This window comes from Desmodus rotundus, chromosome 7, assembly GCF_022682495.2.
Source record: "Desmodus rotundus isolate HL8 chromosome 7, HLdesRot8A.1, whole genome shotgun sequence".
NCBI lineage: Eukaryota > Metazoa > Chordata > Mammalia > Chiroptera > Phyllostomidae > Desmodus > Desmodus rotundus.
Window position 1 is genome coordinate 1,314,676 of NC_071393.1, and position 12,012 is coordinate 1,326,687.

At 61.7% G+C, this 12,012-nt stretch overlaps 1 protein-coding gene across 1 annotated transcript in view; it reads left to right on the forward strand.

The window, feature by feature from the left end:
- The window catches only part of TMEM132D (transmembrane protein 132D), a 138,493-nt gene that overhangs the window by 71,146 nt on the left and 55,335 nt on the right, over positions 1-12,012 (forward strand). Inside the window, exon 2 of the mRNA XM_053928128.1 lies at positions 2,140-3,013. Coding sequence (XP_053784103.1) covers positions 2,140-3,013 — 874 coding nt within the window. The remainder of the gene's footprint in view (positions 1-2,139; positions 3,014-12,012) is intronic.

Here is a 12,012-nt window from a genome sequence, read left to right on the forward strand (position 1 = left end):
ACCCGACGTGACAGGGTCTGGTCACATCATCTGTTTCTGGAGGGCTCCACTCAGCACATCCCCCCAAGGTCTCGTCTCCACATCTCTCAGCCTAACCCCAAGGGGAGGCCGTGCTTTCCGCCGACTCACGGCTGCCCATCTGCACTGGTCTTTGCCCCTGTGTCCTTTATCATTCCTTCGGGCCTGGGGTGTCCTCCGGTGCAGGCGCGTCAGGGCCGGGACACGGATGCAGCCCCAAACCACATGCTGAGACAGTTATTCCTGTTTCTGACCCCAGCCCATCCTGCTGTGTTAATGGGACACCCCTCTCTGTTTGATGCTCCATGTTCTTAGTGTTTTCCTAACCACATGATCTGTCCTTTTAACCTCAGGAGAGCGAGTCCTAGCCTTAACTCGGTGACCCCCAAGGAACACCGTGACTATATCCGTTGACATTTGAACACATTATTTTGTTTGGGTTTTACATATTTGCATGCTTCTCAGCTTCTAGGCCCGGCAAGACATACTGGTTTCGAGTTACATTAGTGGCATTAGGCTTTTTCTTTTCTTTTTGCATTAACTTTTTTTAGAAGACCACTTAACTCCAGAGATACATTCTGAGAAATGTGTCATGGGGGGCATTTCGTAGTTGTGCAAACACCATGGGGTGACTCAGGCCGACCCGCACGGCAGGCCCAGGATGGCAGCTGTACCGGCTTGCCTGTTCTGGGACTGGCTGCCTCCTGGGCTCCATCACGCCACGGCCCCACAACCGCCCGAGGGGCTGCACCCTGAGCTCCGACAGTGGCTCCTCTTGTAGTGCAAGGGCATGGCCTGAGCTTCTGTGGGCGAAGCCTCCTCTTCAAACATGGAGTCAGCTGCCTGGAATAAACACCTTGCCGCCACTGGGCCAGATGAAGCAGGGGTACCCCCACGGGTTTATGGCGTGTTAGGAACCAGGCTGCACAGCTTGCCGAGCTTGAATGTAATGCGCTCGGATCATGCCGAAACCACCCCCACCTCTGGTCCGTGGAAAAACTGTCTTCCATGAAAACGGTCCCTGGTGCCAAAAAGGTTGGAGACCGCTGGGAGAAAGAGCCAGGCTGCAACCCACGGAGGCTCTTCTGGTTTGCATCTTTGTTCATTTCTATTACCGACCTTTGGGGCTGCACGTTTTCTCTTCCTGTGCTTTAAATGCGCTCTTCCGGCTTAAACTTACCAATAAAGAGTGGGCCCCAAACCCTGGGCTCGCCCCTTCGACCCCAGGAAAAGCAGAACCCCAGGCCCTGGGCTGCAGGGCGTCTAAGTAATCAACTCTTTTTCCTCCCAAGTTTGCTAATGTTTATCACTGGAGGGAGTCTTGCAATCTCAGTGAAAACCGCAGAGGTGTGCCCAGTTGCTCCCAGGCATGGTCTCGGGGTGGGAGTGGGGGTCGGGGCGGGCACCCGTGGTGGGCACCCGACCCCGGGGGGCAGCACCAGCTGATCGCGTGGTGCGCACTGGCTGAGCGTGCACAGGCAGTGATGCGTTGCCCTGTGACATTACGACATGACGACGTTTTACATCACAGCATCACAACATCACTACAGTGTGTCACAACATTAGGGTAGGACTACGTTAGGACTTCACAACGTGGCAACTTACGGCATTACGACCTGACCTGTCATGGAAATCACATTACGACATGACTACATTATGACATCACAGCCTCATGACACAACTGCATTGTGAATTACAACATTATGACAGCACAGCATTACGACACGCTTTGGATATCACAACATTATGACGTGTACCTTACGAAGTTGCAGCATTACTACATGACTGCATTATGACGTTACAGCGTTACGACAGGATTACGTTGGGACGTCACAACATTACAACAGCACTGCTTTACGGCACTGCAGCATTACGACATTACGTGGCCACGCCGTTCCTAGGCAATAGGAGAAGCTCTGCTTCTCCGCGACCTACTGGGGGTGTAGCCGCCGTGTCGCTGCCGTGGCCCGGACGTGGTGACGCGCTCGCGGGCCCGCCGGGGCGAGCCGACGCGCAGGGCGTTGGGACAGCGCCTCTTGGCCCCTGCGGTGCGTGGGGCCGGCCTGGGGACACGGGGGCTGCCCTCGGCGCTCACTAACGCCTGCCCTCCGTTCCCGACAGTGACCGAGGGCCGCGGCCTCCTGGAGAGCGTCCAGCGGTTCTCCCTGCTGCCCACCTACCTGCCGGTGACCTACCGCGTGCACGGCGCCGACGCGTCCTTCTTCCTGAAGGAGGCCAATCAGGACGTGATGCGCAACGCCAGCCTGCAGTCCCGCGTGGAGTCCTTCCTCATCCACCGGGCCCGGCGGCCGCCCGTGCTCAGCGCCAGCTACGGCCCCTTCTCCGCGCGACAGGCGGTGCCCCAGGACCTGCTGCTGCCGGCCGGCGCCCTCGGTGCCCCTGGCGCGCCCGCGCTTGGCTGGGCGCTGAAGGCCCACGTGCTGCGCGACCAGATCTACCCGTCCCGGCCCACCGTGCAGATCCTGTTCCACGTCGTGGGCCGCGACTGGGCCGAGCGCAGCCCGGAGGAGCAGCTGCCCTGCCTGCGCGTGTTCGCCTTCCGGGAGACGCGGGTGGTGCGCGGCGGCTGCCGGCTGCGCGGCGAGCTGGGGCTGTGCCTGGCCGAGCTGCGGCTGCTGGCCGGCTGGTTCAGCGCCCCCACGGTGGTGGCCGGCCGGAGGAAGCCGGGGCCCGCACCTGAGGGCAGCGCCGTGGAGCTGTACTACGCCGTGCACGCGGGCGACGAGCGCGGGGACTGCGCCCGGGGGGCCGGCGGCGGCGCGCAGACCGGCGACGCGGACGAGGCGGGCCCGCCGCTGCAGAGGATCGGGAGCGTGTTCCTCCACCAGGCGCACAGCCGGCCGCTGCTGCGGGAGCTGCGTTTGGACGACAACGTGGCCGTCCACTATCTGCCACAGACGGTGCACCGGGGCGACGTGCTCACCTTCCCCGTGTCCGTGTCCAGGAACTGCACAGAGGACCTTTTCACCTTGAGGTGAGTCCACCCCCACCTGGGCAGGTGCGCGGGTCCGTGGGCCTGGGGCGCGCCCATCGGCCGTGGGAACTGCCCTGTGCCACCGGCCCGTCTACTGCAAATGCCGAGCAGTCCGGGTGGGGTGCTGGGTGCCGAAGGTATCTGACGGCTGGACTGTGTGGGCTGTCACACCACAGTCGGGGTGCGGGCGGGACACCTTTGGCGAGGCGTGGGGCGCCCTGGGCACGTGTAGGAAGGCGAACGTGCCGGCGGGGCCCGTGGACAGGCGGAGTCCAGTGGCCGAAGGGTGACCCGCAGAGGTCGGGGTCGGGGGTCAGGTACAGAGGACCTGCTCTGCCCTCGGCGTCCAGCCCGAAGCCGTGCGCCCGAGTCCGGGACGCCCCAACCCCGCGGACGGTTGTGTTTCTCTCTCAGAAAAGCGCCGAGCGTGCGTGGTCCAGGAGCACTGACGCGGGAAGCCGCTGCAGCCAGTGTGTTGAGGGTCCTACGAGACAGCGGCGTCTGAAAGGGGTGCTACGCGCAGGAAACCCGCGGGGCTTCTTTCCCCCTGGAATTGCTAATGTGGGAGGTGCCGTGGCCTTGGCCTAGTGAGGCTTTCCGTACGTCCATTCCGTTCTCAGCTCAGACAGATTTGGCTACAGCAGCCACTTGGCATAAGTGTCTGGGTCACTGAGCCTGTCCTGACGTGGTGCCACAGCGCAGCGACAGCTTGGTCTGAGGTGCCTTGTGACGGCGTTGGTGCCCTGGCCCTCGGAAGTGGGGACGTGGAACGCAGCACATTTTCTTCCTGGGTTTCACAGCTTCTGGGAATGACGGGGTCCCTGTCCCCCTCTGTCTGAGCACAGGGTGTCTTGTTTTTGGTGGGCACGAGCGGGCTTCAGACAGCAAGCCACCTTGTGCTCACACACCTCGCACGTTGGAGGTTGTCAGTGTGACCAGGGCTGGGCATCATCCTTTCACCCTCACGTGCGGGTCGCACGTGGCTCGTCCTCGGCAGTAAAGGGCCTTTGGCGCAGGTGAGGAGCGCAGCGGGGGATGGAGCACAGCGGGGGATGGGGTGCAGCGGGGGATCGAGCGCAGGCATTAGGGCAGCCTCCCCTCCCCCGTCCCTGGGATGTCTGGCCTCACCTGCCTCAGCAGGTCGCTGGCCCTCTGTGGGGCTTGCCGGCTGAGGGCTTGGCATTGCTGGCTTCCACGGTCTTCCAGAATGTTCTTTGTGGAGGTCGAAGCTCACGAAGAGGAGTATTTTGTTGATGGAAAGTGAAGGCTTGAATCAGGGAAGCTTCATTCTGGCAGGGTCTCACCCACTCTGAGGGCTTTTGCTTTGCTGCCTGCCGATCTTCGGTTCCCAGACCCGGGGCTCCCACAGAAACCGGAGCTTTCCCTCTGCAGGGGCTGCCCCCACACCCACCTTTCGGAAGCAGTGTGTGCGCGGCACTAATGTTACGAAACTCGTTGCGTCCGTCAGCCACCTGCTGCACTCCGAGAGCGGCCCCCGCCGCCCCCCGCGCCCCCCCCCACCCCGAAGTCCCAGGGGCGGCTCTGGTGTTCGCAGGCTCCGGCAAAGCCCAGAGATGTGGGCTTCCTGGGCCCCATGACCTGAGGGTCCAGCTGTCTGCGAATGCAGAGACAAGCACCGCTGAGGCCCTGGGTGTGGTTTACGTGCGAGATCGGGGAGCTCTGAGTGTGCAGCGAGACTGCTTGCTCGGATCTTGTTGAGAGGCCTGTGGGAGAGAGAAACTCGTTTCTAGTTGAGGCAGCAGAAAGCGCTCCTGAAGCGCGCTTAGCTCGGGGAGGCGGCGCGCGCTGACTGTGTAAGGATGTGCTTGCGTTAAGGGTGTGCCTGCTGCATACTTAGAGGTCTGTAGTCGCGCAGGAGTCTTCTCTGGTTATGAAAACAGCTGGAGGTGAGCCTGCTCCCGCCATGTGATTAGCCTTTAGTCTGAATTCTCATAATTAGAAAATAATAAAACTGTATATCTTTTTTAATGAAGTCAGTTTGACACTAATTGAGCATAGCTTCCCAACGTCCGGCCAGAGTGGGCCTTGCGCTCTCTGGCCACCTGCTGGGAGTGACCCTGCGTGCCCACCCTGCCTCCGCCCCTCTGCCCCTTGGCCCCTGGGTGCTTGCCCCTGAGCTGAGGCTGTGTTTCCCCCTCGAGCTGTGCAGGTAGCGGGGTCCTGCCTGGAGGCGGCTCCTGCTCTGCAGGCCAGGCGCCCACTTGACCTCCAGACTGAGGACCGAGGCTGCGGCTGTGCCTTGGGTCCTTCCCCATTGTGACTGCCCACCTCCCACCTCCTCCCTGGGACCTTCTGGGCCTGTGACCGCAGGGTGACCCCACGGCCAGCACAGGGGCCAAGGGTTGTGGTGGACGTCATCAATGAGGACGGTTGGAAACCCGGCTCCGTGTGTGTGTGTGGGGGGTGTATGTATTGGCGTGTTAGCCTTGGAGCAGGAGAAAACCCCGACGGGGCTGTGGCCGTCTCCTAAGTACCGTCCGTGGGTCGCGTCTTCCGAAGCAGGCCTCCACGGAGGAAGAGAGGCCAAACGCCTCCATTCCTTAGACAGTGAAAGCTGCTTTTGGTCTCAGAAAACGTTTTCCTCTGATGGCCCGTGAGGCTTCCTTCCTGGTTCCCACCGCAGGTCCTGCGCCCTGTCTGTCCCCACAGAGAGCCCACTTCCGGAGCACCCGGGCTCTGTCACCTGGAGGAGGAGGACTCCAGCCTTGCACAGCCTCCCCACCTGTTGAGTCTCCTGTCCCTTCCCCACAGTTTCAGAGGAGCTCAGCTCACCAGGTGGGAACGTGGGGCGGGTCCATGGGCTGGCATCTCATCGGCTGGTTCCCTGCTGCCCGCATGCCCAGGAAGGGCAGGTGGGAAGGGGCAGACCAGAAACCTCGAGAATGGGGCTGTTCTCTAAGCCGGGAGGTTCTTAAATTGAGTGGGTGAGTGAGTGAGTGGGTGAGTGAGTGGGTGAGTGAGTGAGTGGGTGAGTGGGTGAGTGAGTGGGTGACTAAGTGGGTGACTGAGTGGGTGAGTGAGTGAGTAGGTGAGTGGGTGGGTGAGTGAGTGGGTGAGTGGGTGGGTGAGTGAGTGGGTGAGTGAGTGGGTGAGTGAGTGAGTGGGTGAGTGCTGATGGTTAGCGAGTGTGCATACTTTGGGGAGGTCTCCCAGTTTGAATGCCCAGTGCCCAGTGCCGGTGACTTTGCTAAGGCCCCATGCCCGGTGCTGTGGCTGGTTGAAAGACTGTCTCTGAGTAAGGGTCTCTCAGCCTCAGCCCTTGACTTCTGGGACTGGGTAATGCTGTGGGTTCTGGGAGGGGCACTGTTTTAAGAATTGCAGGATATCGAGCAGCATCCTTGTCCCCTCCCTGCCAGTTGCTGGTAGCGCTTGTCCCCTTTCAGCGGTGATGGCAGCAGTGTCTTCAGATACTGCCAGTGGCCGCCTGGTTCACAGGGTGCTGGGCGGAGGCCACCCCCTAGGGACAGTGTTTTTCTTGCCATGGGAGGAAGTGTCAGCTGGATTCCAGTCCCCGCTCTGGCCCACACAGGGACTTTCAGGGAGGTGGCACCCGTCCTCCCGGGGCTGCTTGGGCTCCCCGTGGTTTGAAGTCTCCCGCCCTGCTCCAGGCTGTTTCGGTGCTCCCCGCCCCCCAGTCTTACCTCCCCCACAGAGCCTGGCGCACCGCTGCGGCTGGCTGTGCCCCTCCCGTGCTCTCACCCCCTGGTGCTCGACCAGCATGCAGTGTTCCTCAGCCGGCTGACATGGCCACTGTCCTCACTCCTGAGAGTGCGGAGGGCGCCTGCCCTGGCCAGGCTCCTGGCCTTACTTCTTTGTCACTCAGGGGGCACCCACCTGAATTCGTTGGGGTGCTGCTTTTCACAGAAATCCGGTTTAAGTTTGACTTGGGAAACCCGTGGGAGACAAGCACCCCCGTGACTGGAGCATGCCTGTTCCACCCGGGGACGCCACCGGGGTCACGTGGCTTCCCCGTCCCCGGAGGCAGCATGGTGCTGAGTCTAGAGGCATTTTCCAGGTGGCTTCTTGCCCCTGGCTGTACGCACTTCCCTTCCAGCCCCCCTGCTGGAAGACAACGAGGCGAGGTTTGCACGTGGCCTCAGCGTGGGCCTCACGGTGCCCATCGCCTCTCTGGTGCGGCGTGGAGTCTCCACGGCTCCTCTCTGCGGTGAGACGTGCCCCTCTAGAAGAACTGCCCTGCGGGCTGCTGTGGATATGGCTGGTGCACTTCCCTCTCCCCAGAGCCGTCGTTTGGCCCCTTCAGTGGGGACTCCCGGAGTTTCCATGGCGAGGACGTCAGCCGTCGTCCCGGAAGGGTGCCGCCGAGACACATGCGTTTATGTCTTTCTGAAGTTGGCTCAAGAGACTTACACTGCGGTGCACTTCCTAGGAGAAGAGAGACAGCCCCCCGACTCCCCACATTCAGCCTGGGGGGTTCTCAGATGCAGAAGAAAGTAGAGAGTGTTGGCTTTGCAGCTGTTTTTTCCAAAGTGTGCTAAAACAGATTAGAGCCTTGAGTGTTCTACTTAGGAGGCAAGGAGTCAGAATGCAGTTGGGCCCTGCATTCCGACCGCTGTTGCGGATACGTGCGCAGTCTGCGCTGTGGAAGGTGGCGGACGGCACGCACATCCGACCGGGGAGGTGGCAACGTCTCTGCCCACAGAGCTGCTCCCGTCTTTCTTAGGAACCCGAAGAGCCCTCATGAAACTGTTCTCAGAGGACTCGGCGGGACGACGCGCCAGCTGCGTGGCCCTCCCCCGCCAGGCAGCCCCACACGCCCTGCCCTCTGCGCCTGGTCCCCGCCGTCCGCGGCTCATCGCCTCTCTTCTCTCGAGTTGCTCTGTGCCGGTTTCCTGGCCCTCTCTCCGGTTCCTCCGCAGCTGCCGAGCCCTGCAGGCACTGCTCTGAGGGTGTAGGCCCCGCGGGTGATCTGGGCTTCGGCGCCAGTCGGCCTGAGCCCCCCAGGGCCCCTGCTCAGCAATCTCATTGGGCACCGGCCTCTCTGTTGAGGGTCTCTGCTGTGCTAGGGGTTGTGGCAGGTCCCCACACCTGAGGGGCCCAGCCTCCCAGCCGGAGATGTCCCTGGAAGTTCAGAGGAGGGTCATGTCCTGAGCCTGCCCCAGGCCTGCTTTGTGACCTCGGGCTGCAGAGTCTCGAGGACGGCGAGTGCTGACGTGTAGAGACGGGGACATGGGCTGCAGTTGACAGCCTAGGTGTCCTGGTCCTCTGACTGTCGGGTCCTCGACCACAGAGGGGCAGGGACAGCGTCTGTGCCCTGTGATGGCAAAGATGAGGCCGTCACACAGAGTGGCACCCCACACCAGAGGGGCTCGCGGCCCTGGTGACCCCATGCTGCACGGGTGTCAGGTCTGCCCTGGGTGATGCGCCCCTGCTGCTCTGATCTCAGGGCGTGTCCGCTGGCCAGCAGCACCGGACACCGAGGGGCTGAAGCAGCTCAGAGGGGCTTGGGCTTGCTCGGTGAGTGTGTTCCCTTCTTTCCCCACCATCCCCAGTTCCAGCCCCAGCCGGTTCCCTTTGTAGAGCCCCTGAAGGGTGCGTCCGTCCTCCTCCAGGGGCCGCTGGCCTGAGCCACGAGGCACAGAGGCCAGGTGGCACTCTAGGCACGGGTGTGGTGTCCCCAGGGTCGCCCCAGTGTGTCCTGGGGACAGCTCATCAAGGCTTGTTCCCTTCAGGTGGCAAACTTCTTCCTAGTCTTTGTGCCTCAAAACCAGAAAAGCCCAGTGACAGCGACATCCTGTCATAGGCCCCTGCCCGTAGGTACGAGAGCTGGGGCTGCGTCGTTCCCCTCCCTGCCTTCGATGTCTCAGTGGCCGGGGGAAAGGGGCCCCAGAGGGCGGCTTTCCTGGTTTGGGTCATTGTCAAAGTCTCTTGTTCCCGTGTGATCTGTCCCCATGGGGAGGGAAGCCAGAAGGGACGGCGGTGACCCGCATCCCACGGGGAGGGTGGCGTCCTCTCCCTTTGGTTGCCGGCACGTGGGCAGTTGCAGCTGTGCCGGGGGGTGGCTTTCCTGTCAAGTTTGAGAAGCCATCCTCGGCCGGGCAGCCAGGAGCTGCCAGTTGCCCGGCCAACACCCACCCCTGGGGTGTGCTCGCGGAGCTCCGAATTCATTCAGGGGCGACGTGCCCAGTTTGCACCTGGACTTCAGGGCGCTTTGCGGTCAGAGCTGTTGCGATGTAGGCGGTATGAGCCGCTGCATCTGCAGGGACCTGAGTGGGAGTGTTCAGGAAGGGCCTGTCTTCAGGGAAAGGGCTGGTGTGGCTCCGAGGCGCCTTCGGCCTCGAGCCCTCTCCCTCCTGGAAAGTGGGTCAGGAGGACTGGGCGTGGAGCCTGCACATGAGGCCGGGACACTGGCAGGGACGCTCTCAGTGGGAGAGCAGGAAGCGGGGGGCCTGGGTCCTCGCTCCGTCCTCAGTCCACAGCTCTAGCCCCGCCTCGGCAGCTGCCCCTGTGGGAGAACAGATCGCGTTTTCGCTAACCCACTGTGAGAGCCTGTCACCTGCAGCCGAGCGCCAGCCCTCCCCACTGAAACACGCATTTCTGCCTGCCCCGTCGGACCCGCTGCCCTGAGCCCTGGGCCACAGGCAGCTGGACGTGTGTTCTGTGCCCAGAGGTCATAGCCTTCCTGTGTCGCAGACCACGCTGAACACGGCCACTACTCACAGACAACTCGGCGCAGAGGCGGCTGGGCAGGAGGGGCGTCACCGTGGGACGAGCCAGCGAAAGCCCCGGCCTGGAGTGGAAAGCTGGGCACCCTGGAGGCCGCTGGTGCCTTGGACTGTGTGGTGACATACCTGTGCAGTTCAGGAGGGCGGGAGCTTGGGTGTGCGGAACAGACTCGAGGCGCAGGCACGAGAGAGTGGGCAGAGCTGCCGCAATAACGGTCCTGGGTCCCGTCAGCGGGGCAGGTGGCCGGGGGCTGGGTAGGCCTCAGGCTGCGTGGCCAGCATTTGTCCCCGGGGCTGTGGTGAGACTGAAAGAGACCGAAGAGGGCCCCGGCAGAGACGGCTTTCGTAGGGGAGCGGGTTTGGGGACGAAAGCAGACGTCACTTTGTAAGACCAGAAATACTGCGGACCTGGGGTGGCAGCCGGGCTATTTTGGGGTGCGGTGATAGAACACAACTCACTCTAATGCCCCTCCCGAGACCGTGCACTCAATTGTAAAACGGGGTGTCCCTTTAAAGAATTCCTTACCGTTTTAAGTTAGAAGGAAATGATGACTGAGCTGCAGTTTGTGTCAAAGGAAGTTGTTAACGAGTTTCTTTAACACCTACTAATTGAGCCCTTTAATCCAGATGTCAGAGGATCCTCATACTTAAAACACCCAAGGCAGGAATTCTAATGGGGGCATTAAGACAGTTAAGTTCAGCAATGGGATGAAGGTGACACCTTTCCTTTCAGAAGTTAATTGAGTTTAAATGAAGGCACTTTGGCTGAAGTGAAAAAACCGAATGAGTGGTGGGCAACCCAAGACAAATGAGCCCTCAGGAACGGGAACACGTGGGAAATCAGCTAAACTGGGGAGATTGGCTGAGCGTCCCCCTATTTGATTAGGTGACACATCCTTTATCGGCAGGGGCACTTAGTTTCCACGGAGTCCGGGGCGGGGCGCAGCGGGCCTCGTCGCTGACGGGCACCACACTCATGAGTGAGCCTCAGCGGGACACCGGGTCCGGGCCCGTGTGCTTCTTGTGGGCGGAGACACGGGTGCATGCGTGTTCTGAATTTGGTAAGCCCGTCTCAACCTCACTCACCGCTAAAGCCACAGAAACTTTATGGAGTTTGATTCTCACTGTTTGGGCATGTTAACCTAACAAAGGCCAGAGGGAGAGGGGGCAAGCGTTCGTGGGAGGTCAGAAAGAAGAGCCCTGGGCACACATGTTCGATTCCCTCACGGACAAACAGCGGCCTTCCAGGGGTGTTTCCTGCCAGCACCGTCTGTTCCTCACCTGCTGGTAACCGGGGGACCCGCACCGATCAGTTTGAGACTCTACTTGGTGCCAGACAGGCTCCGATGGGCCGCAGCTGTGTGGTGTGCCCCCCAGGTAGCGGGATGATGGCGTCTCCGAGCCCTTCCACAGGACCCGCGCTGTCAGGAAGCAGCCTGGCTCCTGGAGAAAGGGGCACGGGAGGCTGAGTTGCTGGGGTGCTTTACTGACCTGGGGGCACAGGGGAGGGGCAGCAGAGCCTTCACACTGGGCTAGGACGCAGAGCCACTGATGCAGGAGGAGGGCGTGTTGTCGGCGGAGCTGCCCAGAGCGGCGGGATGCCAGGCTTCGGACAGAAGCCAGAGTGAGCTGGTGCCCCTCGGGACGGCCCAGCGTTTGCGCGGATTCAGAAGTGCGGGGCTTACCCGCTCGCCTGGCCAAGCGTTCACAGAACTGTGGGCCCGTTCGTGCATTAGGGATTCCGTGTTTCAGGCCCTGCCCCAGGCCCACAAAATCCGAGGTCCCACTTCAGCCGCAGCACCGGAGACTCCGAGCTGGCGCAGTCCCCGCTCCCACACCGCCAGGCTCGTGGCAGCGATGGCTGTCTGTGCACACGAGAGGCGGACAGACAGAAGGACCAGGGCGGACAGTGCTCCCTTTCCTTCTGTGTCTCGCAGATGCTCGGGGCCCACCTGGCCGTGTCCCCAAAATGTGGACCATTGGCCCCTTTCTAGTTGTCCTTGAAACAGCGGCGAGTGGCACCTACAGGAAACCGTAGACACTGCTTGTTGGGAGGAAAAATCACAGAAACCGGAGGCAGCACGTGGGAGGGTCACTGGGGGGTGTCGGGAGAGGGGAGGCCCCGACCTTCAGCTCAGTGCCGAAAGCTCTGTCCCTCCCCACCCCTCCAGCATGCCCTGGGGCCAGAGCGGAGATGACCGCAGCTCGGCAGAGCGAGCAGATCTTGACTGAGCCCGAACTGCCAGGGGGACGGCGGGCTGTGTGTACATGCTGGGTGTGCGTCACTGAAGACGG